The 11,289-nt window shown below is 36.2% G+C and overlaps 1 protein-coding gene across 1 annotated transcript in view; it reads right to left on the minus strand.

The window, feature by feature from the left end:
• Positions 1–902: 902 nt before the first annotated feature.
• Positions 903–11,289, minus strand: part of par-6 (partitioning defective protein 6) — a 32,727-nt gene continuing 22,340 nt past the window's right edge. The window contains exons 3-7 of the mRNA XM_074106592.1: positions 7,828–7,955; positions 7,335–7,432; positions 6,398–6,566; positions 5,299–5,429; positions 903–4,861 (exon numbers count right to left, since the gene is read on the minus strand). Of these exons, the coding sequence (XP_073962693.1) occupies positions 4,744–4,861; positions 5,299–5,429; positions 6,398–6,566; positions 7,335–7,432; positions 7,828–7,955 (644 nt within the window). The 3' untranslated portion in view covers positions 903–4,743. The remainder of the gene's footprint in view (positions 4,862–5,298; positions 5,430–6,397; positions 6,567–7,334; positions 7,433–7,827; positions 7,956–11,289) is intronic.

Raw genomic sequence — 11,289 nt, forward strand, 5'->3', positions numbered from 1 at the left:
TAATCATTCACTTCAACGCTTGTGGCACTAACTATACGAAAAGTGACAGTTTTCTAATCACTTTTATGCGCTTGCGTTCTCAGATTTGACGCACTTTTGCCACTTGCTTGATATTTATTTTATATTTTTAGGTAACAACATTAGCTGCTTATACCTACACAATGAATATTGATTGAACCAGAAATATAAATGCGATATTTAATGCAGGCTTTTTGTCTCTGAGTGATAGTAATATATGTATGCGCGATGAGGCCAAAAAACAGACAAATAAATAAGAATATATTTTATTACATACAACACAAATGTATACTAGCTTAGAGTGTAAATATAACGTATCTCCTAAACTATGTATAATCATTTGACTACAATCGTTTTGGACCAATTTTGAGCCAATCAGCAATGAATACGTAAATTTTGTCCAAAAACATGTTATAAAACCACTCTAAAGGCAACGTGTGATTAAAAAACAATATTAAGTACATTTAATTTAACTGAACAAGAATAAAAACATAAAATGTGGAAACAAAACTGATGTCAAACGAAACACTGATCATTATTTAAAAATATACATGAAAAATACTAAATAATACTATAGGATTGATTTAATACAGTTTTAAGTACTCATATAGTCAGCAGTATAATTAATTACAATGATGATTCTGTTACGGACTTTACATTCTGCTGCAAACCAAGAAACATATGTTAGAAATATAAATATTTTTATAACTAATTGGTACCCTCGTGGAATAATATGATATGATATTGAGATTCCAAACATAAATATGCCAGACATGATTTGTAAGTATAATTGACAGGATTAAAATACAGTTCCCAACGCCAATGCACCACTACCGTCTAAAATGATACAAAAATAACTCTTGAATTGAATAGCGTCTATAAACTCTTGAATTGAATAGCGTCTATAAACTATTAAGTTGCCTGTACAGTTCTGTCAAAGTCCACCTAAACATTATAAGTTCATTGTAATTGTAAAGATTGCGAATAAAGTTAACATTTCAGAAATTAGTAAATGTCCGAATAACATGAAATATGTCTAACCCAAACATGATATGTATAACTACACTTAACAATACATGCCTTAAGTAAATTAAATACAAATAAACCTACAAATTATAATTTAAGCTCGAAATTAATTTTATTTTGATCTACAAAAAACTAAGCATTTGATACAATAAAAGTAGATATGAAAAATATAAAAACTAAATGTTAATAACGTTGACTATATTATTTAGAACTCATGGTTTAAGATTTTTAGCTCGTTACAAATGCGCTAAGTTCTCACATCGTAGATAGAAACCAAAGGACATCATAGTGATAGGAATACAGAATGCAATATAAAATAGCGTGAAGTTGCAAATTAATCGAGTGTACACATTTTAAAAAACAATAATGCTTCTTGAAATAGGCAAATAGACAACAATCAGTTAGGGTGATATAAAAGGCACGAAGGCGTTTTATTAAATGTTTAAATATTTATTTAGACCTGTATTATTTAAACTGAAATGTATCAGTAGACCGATAGTTCAGAATTACTGTTAGAACTATCCCAAAACCTTGAAGTTATGTAGTATTCAAAATGAAATGTTTTCTAGGTCGATGTCGTAGGAAATAACCGTATTAATATCATATTTATGTATACATAAGCTAATTGCGTATAAAACAAGATATAGAGATTCAAGGCACATAATGTCTTTAGCTGGAATGTACGTTTTCGTTAAAGTTTCATTCAATTCGGATAAATTATTATTATCTATTATAACTAATTTTGTCTTTTAATTAAGTAATGTTGGTGAGAATGATAAAAAAATCAGAAATACTATACTCTTAATCATTAGTATTGGTATTGATTCAAGATCCCAGCACCTCCACCATTACAGTCCCGCACACGTGAAAGTTTAAACTAAGTAGATTTATTTGAGGTTTCGTGTTAAATTGCTGTAGTTGATGCATCACTTCTAAACGCATAAGCCGACGGCCCGGCAATGTAATGTAACTTGTGTGACATTGAAATTACTCGCATCATGCATGTAAACATAAAAAGTTGTCTTTTAAGATATTGTCGTTCGTCTATAATACACACTACGTCGTGTCTAGTTAATTAAAAGGATGGATGCTTTATATATAACAGCAGTGTGCTAGCCTGTGTTTTTGTATTGTAAAATGCAGTGGGAGCTAAGCAATAAATCTGTTTTCCCTACGTCTAGAGTTCCACGATTTACGAAAATTGATATAAAATATTTTGTAATCAAATGTTTCCACATAATTTCATTCCATGAATTTTGATTACATATCATAATAGCACCTTCCATAGGAAGAGTTTAATATTAAATTTAAATACTAACATAATAAAATAAGAACGGTTTAGATAAGTGAGCTGTTTCTGTACAGATTAGTTGACTACATAAGGAGCGGATAATATTGTGTCTAGTTTTGTCAAATTACAAGGATAATAACTTTGTATATGTAATGCCTGGCTTATAATTTACTGGCTGTTGACTGTATTTTCAGTTTATATATGACCATTTTGTGCACATTATGCACAAAATAAACTAATTTCTTTTACCACAGGCATAAATAACTGATATGAAGAGACTTGTTGACGCCAGACGGACAAAACATACTTAAAATCACTTAATAACTTCATCTCCTCATAACCTTTTTATGATTAAGGGGGTTTGACTTTGAATTTGATGCTAAATTGCATAAAATTCTTCGCCTCCTACTGGCTAACGGCATATTTTATCGCCTTTTACTTTTTTTTACTTACATTATGAAAGTGAATACTTTTTATTTCCAAATGGATGGAATTTGACACTAAATATATTTAAAAACTATTTTTTATTGTCCATAGAATTAAAACAATTTCTATAAAAAAGGGAACTAATCACTTATAAATAAACGTTTTAAGCAATACCTCTTGGAATGTTAAGTTTTGACATAAAATTGACCAATTTTATTATTGCTTTAGAGTATTTGTGATGTTGTTTGCCACGTAATGGTTTAAAATTACCTGTATGGCAGAAGTTTAACACATTCTAAGTGAATACTAGTTTTGGCATTACTAGTAGATGGACAGTATCCATTGGACACATCCAGTGTTAGGTCTGGGCATTCAACCAACGCATCCATGTCTATTGTTGAAATCCCGCGCCATTGCAATTACTATTGCCATTTCTTTCTGTCAAACGACATGCTACAGTGGAAAGGAAGAAAGCGGTTACGATTACGCGCGCCTCGGGGTCTAAGGCCTCTGAATACAATGGATGGTTTCGAACCTTGATCTACCATTAATAAAATGAATGTGTTAAGTCTGTCGACCACTAAACATAAGAAAATATCTCGATTTATTTGAAAATTCGTGATTGGTTTAAACACAAAATTTCCTATCACACAGTTCTCAAATAATTCAAGAATTCAATTTGCAAGTGTGCCAAACTTGGAATGTAGTTGATAAGTACGTAATAAGAGTAAATAGCACTAGTTGTATGCTTGTTTTCATCTTAAATTTAAGTATTTAAGTAATAATGTTCATAATGGTGCAACACAATTCATTATTCAAATGAGATATTTGACTGACGCACTGAGAGACCCCGAATTAATTTTAATGTACATTAAACTTGTTTAATATTAAATTGTCAGGGCGTCTCTAATTTAAGATTTAACATTAATAGGAGTCCCCCCTTTAAGGCATTTAGTCTGGAAGCTCTTAACAGTAGCACAAAGTATCACTCAATCATTGCATAGTGTGACATAGAAAGATATAGGCCGCTTAAAGAGTTACGTTGTTTTCACCGGACAACAGACCGTCTTTTGCGGTGTTGTATGGCTTCATCGCCAGACAAGTGTCTGGTGCATGTACCTACACATTCATTGTAAGCCATAGAACACCGCAAGTCCGGAAAAAAAGGTCCATTGTCCGGTGAAAACAAGTGACGTCTACAAGCGGCCATAGGCACAGGATTCATACAAACTTTACTACAACCTCTTTAGTTAGTTTATTTCAGGCTAAGTCCATATAAAAACCAGATTTTTTTGTTACTAAATGAGGCAAAGAAGCGGATCTCCTGATGATAAATGATCCCCACCATCTATACACTAGCAATAGCAGACTTTGCATACGCTATCCGGTGCAATGATCACAATCAAACTATTAAATGCTGCTACAGAACAATAAAAGTGACCATAAGAATATAATAACGAAACTATTTTTTTTTTATATCTATGCTAGTGATTTTTCTGTAGACTGTCTATTGATCATCATGCAATCACAACCAACCACAAAAACCATAGCTGTGTCTTCATAATATTAACAGTAAAAATAACGGCAAAGAGGGCTTCTGTGAGAGGTTCAAGTATCACAAGTTCCGTTTGTCAATTTTTAAATTTGTGATTGGTTAAACATGTAAATGAGCCAATCACAAACAAGACTGTAATATAAATCTGACCTCTTGTTACTTACGCCATCTAGCGAAGCTTTGCCTGTTAAGAAATACATTGTGCATTCCCCAATAGGATTACTTCATTTTCTTAGCTTCGCTCAGTACAAATCTCCTATTGATCCACTCTCATTGCTGCTGAATTTATACTTTAGCCAAGCAGTTAATATTTATAGCAGACTTACCCAAAGTTTCACTTGGATACAAAATATTCCTATGGTCACTTGAACAGCCATGCAACTAACACTTTTGCACCATTATCACTACACTACCATTTGGTCCAGCACTACAGGTGTAACACTTGTCCATCATCCTTGCTGGGCACTTGGAAAGCTGGCTCGGGCTGGTCTTCTAGCGTTACTGCTGTGAGATCCACAATCTCGTCCTGTTCATCTTGATCGAATCTGGAACGATGGTGACGGTTAATATAGTTACTGAGCAAGGAATTGGAAGAGGACTATTTTAGAGAAGGACATAGGGCATGCAATTAGGGTAGGTAGGCAGTGCTAGCAGCTGTACTAGCACGTAGCCGCCATCGAGCCACCAGCAAGGCCCAGCTGTTAGCACTACCGCTGTCTACCCTCACTGTACGCCCCAGATCGTTCGAGTTGTTTTGATGATCAGATAGCCAAGTGGTCAGAGAACCTGACTACTGAAGCTCGAGGTCCCGGGTTCAATCCCCAGTCGGAGCAGATATCAGTATAAAAAAATATGAATGTTTGGTCTCGCGTCGTTGGTGTTGATATGTATTTAAGTATGTATAAAATCTGGTGCCCATAACACAGGCTTTGCTTATTTTGGGACTAGGTCAAATAGTGTCAAGTGTGATATTTATTTATACCTGTCTTCGTCCGGCTCGCTGCTAGGCTGTGAGTTCCGCGCGGCATCGACCGGCGGCGGCCCGGCGCGCTGATTGGCTGGCCGGACCGTGATGATCAAGTTGGACGAATTTGCCACCATCATGTCCGTCACCTGAAATCAAAACATAATAGTCAGAAATCCAATCATTGTAAGATCAACACCCTCTAACTAAAGACTTCCAGACTCCAGAGCCAACAGTATAAGCAAAGGACCAATACAACTTCTCTGCTCTATGGTTTTACCAGATCAAGCACAAAGCAGCTTGTCTTCTGGTACTGCCGTCGTAATTCCTTCCTTACAAAGTTATCGTAAATTTCTTTTGATTATACCTCGATGCATGCAGATGCCTTTTAACACTGTTTTAGAGAGGAACTAACTATTCACTCGATGAAAGGATCTTATTGGAGACCTATTGAGAACCATATATTGGAACAAACAATCATCTGTGGCCGTATTGTCTAACGCTCTGACGTTCGCGATCGCAATCATCTCTTTCTATCATCATATACCATTTGACAGAAAGAAGTGGGGAAAAAATGGGTCTATAATCGGCTCGCATAGTTGTTGAAAGCCAGAATCATAGAATCATCATGTCATGTTCGTCATAATTCTTATTTCTCTGAATCCAATAACCTAACCTACAGTTTTCTATAAGACGACCATTTAAAAGGCCCCAGATCTAAATATCCTGAGATCTTGATATGTTATAGATTTTAAAGTCCTGAACAAAAGTCTCTAAAAAACTAAACTAAACTGAAAGGGAAATACAGTAGAGGTAGCACCTCTAGAGACTTTCGTTCAGGACTTTGAAATCTTTAACATATCAAAATCTCAGGATATTTAACTGAAACCAAATTTTCCATACTTTAGGTCCCGGGTCCTTTCAGAAAAATTAACAGTTTCAGTGTAATAAATAATTCGGACAAAAATTACAGTATCACTTGTGAAAATTATGGGAACTTTAGCGCGCCCGGTGAAAACGAATGTGATTAGATAGTCCAAGTGCATTAGATGGTCATTCTTATACTAGAGGAGAAATGCTTACTCAGGAGGTGGTTTCTGAGGATACTGATGCCTACCTGGTCGAGGGTTTTGTTAGAGACGTCGATGCCGTTGACTTCTAACACCTCGTCGTTGACGCCGAGCAGGCCGGTGGACTCGGCCAGCCCGCCGGGCACGAGCCGCGAGATGAAGATGCCCGGCGACCGCTCAACGCCGTTGGGTGTCACGCGGACCGACGTACCGTCTCTGTGGACGGTTGAATATGAAAACGTAGACTGCTTAGCTAAGTTGTTTGTGTTTTTACTGTATCTTTGTAGAGTCACGGAGCAATGGATCGGCGTGAACTATTGCGTGATAGTTTGTCAACTTCATTGAACCCCTCGTATGCGGGAGCCGTTTCAGAATTTGACACCTCGGTTCGGCAACTTTACGTCAGTAGAGGTTGCCCGCTTCGTAGATTTGGAACGTATCCGTGCTTACGCAGTACATGAACTGGCACGGATACGCTTCTAAGCATACGAGGGGTTAACGTGGGATATAGCTACTTTTTATTCCTCTACTTCTTTCATGATTTAAATTACTGATGTAGGTCGAACGGCGTCTAAGTTGGAGTGGGACTGGGCTGGCCAGGTTTGCCGCACGCTGAACGAGTTGTGGGCCAAGATAACCGACCTGGCAGGCAGATCACCACAAAGAGACCTAGATGGCGATGGCGGGATGAACTGGACTACTTCTTGAAGGACTGGCCCATGTATGCAGTGGACATAGAACAGTGGAACTATCGGAGGAAGGCCTTTGTTCAACATTGGGATAGGATAGGCTAATAAGGGATTGACGTGACCATCTGCCACATAGTTTTTAGGCCAGAAGGTGGGATTATAAAATTGTCTAGGATATTTTTATCTCAGGAAAATTCAGTTTCGTAGTTGTGATAGCAGATAATAAGTCTTAAGCTAGGGCCGAAGGGAAGTGGCGGTGTGAAATGAATGTAAAATGAGTTATGTTGTTTATTACCTTATAAAGAATCCTAGGGGTCGATCTGAGCCGTGCTTGAGCAGTTTCACCCTCCGACACGTTTCGGGCACTATGTCCACGTCGATAATAGCCGATACCTGTAAAAGAAATGTATAAATATGCAGTTGATATTGTGTGAGTAGCTGTTGTTTCATTTGATTCCTGTTCCGAATTTAGGTAAATATTCTTTATTTTTATATGTGCATTATACTTAACTACTTTTTAAAATTAATAAGATATTCACTGTAGTATGTTATTTACAAATAGAACAAGAACTTAAACGTTACCTTATATTTCAGCGTAACGTCATAGAATTTGGTTTTAGCTTAATTTTAGTAAAAAAAAAAACAAACAAATATCGGTGCATAGGTGGTTTTCTGGTTAATTTAGACGCCGCAAAATAGCCTAGGCCTTCTTAACATTCGCTATCTACAGTTTTTGTTTATCGGCCTCTTTTTTACTCTCAATATGGTCCTTTAAACCGGATACTCACCATCCGGAAGTCGTGAGGGTTGGATATGGCCAGTCCCTTGTTCTTGGCCGGTGTACCGCTCAGGATCGAGGAGATGAAGTTCCGGTGCCGCATCGTTCCATATCCATTGAGCTCCTCGAGGCTGTCACCTGAAACCAGATCGAAAGTTGAAGATCAATATATATAGCATTGGTACCGAACTAAGGGATAATTATCCCAAAAGGGGCAAACATGTTTCGTGAGGGGTAGCCAGAAAGAGAGGGTATAAGCGGGACCTAAGAATTGCACTGCACTTGTTTCAAGGTGTAAATGACCTTCAATTTTCAGGGATAAATTTAAAAAAAGTAAGGTTAGGAATTTAGGAACTACTATTATACTCGTTATAAATAATGTTCACCTCGATCTCAAACACAAAACACATAAAATATCTTTTAACTTGCTAAGAACAAAAGGCTCCAGAATTTTGATTGCAGTGTAGATTAAGTATGGAAAAATATCAATAGGGTCATTCCTGTTTCGATTTTCGTACATGCATTTAATTTTGTATAATAGTGTTCGGACATTATTTTACGCTCGTTCCATATTATCCGCCCTGAGATAATGACGTCGAAAGGTATAATAGAAGCATTGTGAGTCTACATCGAGTCCCTTATTAGAAGGAAGAAAATACCAAATGAGACCATAGATGTGACAATTAGTGACAAATGATATCCTACTTCCTACTAATATTATAATTGTGAAAGTTTGTGAGTGAGTGAGTATGTTTGTTACTTATTCACGCTGAAACGGCTAAACGGATTTGGATGAAATTTGGCAAAAAGTTAGTTTATAACCTGGATTAAAACATAGGATACTTTTTATCTCGATGTTCCAACGGGATAGGGATAAAATCTCGAACTAACAACCGCTGGGCTTAAGAGTCATGAAATTTGGTATATAGATAGCTAAACATCTGGAATAACACATTTTTAGGGAATTCCCACGAGAATTTAATAAAATCCCGGAAATTCAATTCAACTGCTGTATCTAATGATTTACGCGTGCAAAGCAGCGGGTAAACACTAGTTCTTTATATTGGTGTGCATTGATTTAAATTATGAATCCCAATTAGGACGCAGAAATGTTGTAAAAAGAAAAAGAAACGGACATATAGTGTATGGAAAAATTAATTTCGAGACATTTAGCTGCCACATACTTTATTTGTTGTTTACCATTTTGTACTTACTTGAACAATGTGAAACAGACCCTTTGAATGTATGAATTCAATTAGTTTCTTTTTTAAAATAAAGGATTCCTTTGAGTAATTATTCCGTATTTTTTGGGTCTTGTAGGCTAAATACTTTAACTGTATATCTTGGGAAAGTGCAAACTTTCCACCCTACGGGAGGCAGACTTGCGGGCAACAGCTAGTATCCTATATGTCTATAATTGAAGTACAATTGTGATACTGTGTATCAGGAAATTTCGCAGCCAAGGAATGTCAACAAAGGCATTACTCAACTCACAACGCAGTTGCGTACAACTGGCCAGGTTTCCGAATAAGTGTAGCTGACTAATGGTAACTAGTTACTCAGAAAGGTATAGGTTATTGCGTATAATTTTATAAATGCAAAAGTCAAGTGTTTGTTACTTTTTCACGCTAAAACGGCGGATGGATTCGGGTGTGGATGTAGTGCCACGAAAGTTGAAGTGAATGATTACACACACAGCTACATGCAGAACAGATTGTATAAAAGCACATATCCACAATTAGTACCAATATCTGACACAACAGCGTGCATAAATATCTGATACGACTCTATTTCTAGGGTCAGTAGAATATGTCAGGTATTGCTAATGCAGGTGACTGTAGATATTTGACTAGATATCGGGAATAAGCTACTATAAGCTACTTTTTATTCCGATATTACCATAGAATCGGGATTTAAGCATGTAAAATCAAATCCAATCAAATCCTGGCCTGACTTGTTAAGGTTTAATTGTTCGAAAATGGTTAAACTGAGCAAGTGTGTATCGAATATGTATAAATGTCTCTCTCTCTCTCTCTCTCTCTAAAATCTGTATTACTACGTGGTCATTAACTACTCTCCTCCTGCCTAGGTAATAAAAATAAAGTAGTAAAGTAACTTAACGAGTACATGACTAAATATGGCTAAAATGTGTCCACTTCCATAACTCACACATGAATAAAACGATGTTAATTGTCTCAGAACAGAATAGGTATAACGCACAATAGCGAACACAAACAAAAATAAAGAAAATCCTAACAAAATGTCGGAGATAATGACTGTTCCGGTCTCTAACAATATTATCCACACCCTTATACTACACCATACATACACACGTACACATAATTGAATTACGCCGACGCTTTGTATCCATGACCATGGCACGAGAATAGTATAAATGGTTTGATTTAAAATAGGCGCAAGTCAAAAGCGGTCAGCGGTCAACATTGATGCCTGCAAAATGCATACCGTTGTCACTGGCAACTTATAACAACTTATAACTTGCTGAAATGCAATGGCTTCGACAGCTTTTAAAGTTTTCAAGGACAATAAAATTATAGTCAGCCATTAGCTTTGTTGGTTATGTTATTGACGAGCCGATAAGAAAGAAAAGAGCGAGATACTCATATGGACGCGTCGCGTGAGACAAGGGTGATTTGTATTTCGTCTCGTTGGTTTTGCTTTATATATAATTCGAATCACCAAACATTTTAAGAATAAGAATTTTTAATATATTGTAACGTAATTCATTGACCTATACGGTTGAATGGCACCAGTATATTACTAATTTTCTATTACTAGCCAACGAGTATTATTTACGCAATTTAAACATTTTGGGAGCAAGCAACCAACATTTAATAGACCATAGACGAGGCATGTCATTCCTTTTTTTCAACTTTTGACTTTATTCTTGTTAGGAAAGATTGTTCGGTCTTTGTAATTTTTATACCTAACTGCTACTACCGAAACAGTACCGACAAAAATTAAATAAAACCGCTAACATCTTATGACTTGTCGACAATCACGTGTATTGAACCTGCCTTAACGCACCAGTAGATGTGCATTGAGCGACCAACCACCATAACTGTGTCTCTGAAAACCATGTATCTTCAATCTAACAGTGGTCCAAGATTTTTTGGTACTGCTTCTTATATGACACTCCTTGTATGTCCAGTATAACTGTGACCCTCAAATGCATAAGGCGTTATACGTAATTATGGTTGTAATAATAGTGGTCAGATTGTTTTGTTCTATTTTGTGCTAGTTGTAGGAATGCGGAAAATGCTGTTTTAGTATTTAAGAAAAAAATAAAAATTGGGAAGTAATATATTCATGGGTAATAAAATAAATTAATTTCGTAATATCATTTATAATTTTTAGGGTTCTATACCTATAAAGGATCACTCCATTGATCGTCTGTCTGTTTATCAAGCAAGATTCTTTGTCCCAGAAACGCGTGGAAGTACAAAAGTTG

Source organism: Choristoneura fumiferana, chromosome 24 (genome assembly GCF_025370935.1).
Source record: "Choristoneura fumiferana chromosome 24, NRCan_CFum_1, whole genome shotgun sequence".
In the NCBI taxonomy this organism is placed as follows: domain Eukaryota; kingdom Metazoa; phylum Arthropoda; class Insecta; order Lepidoptera; family Tortricidae; genus Choristoneura; species Choristoneura fumiferana.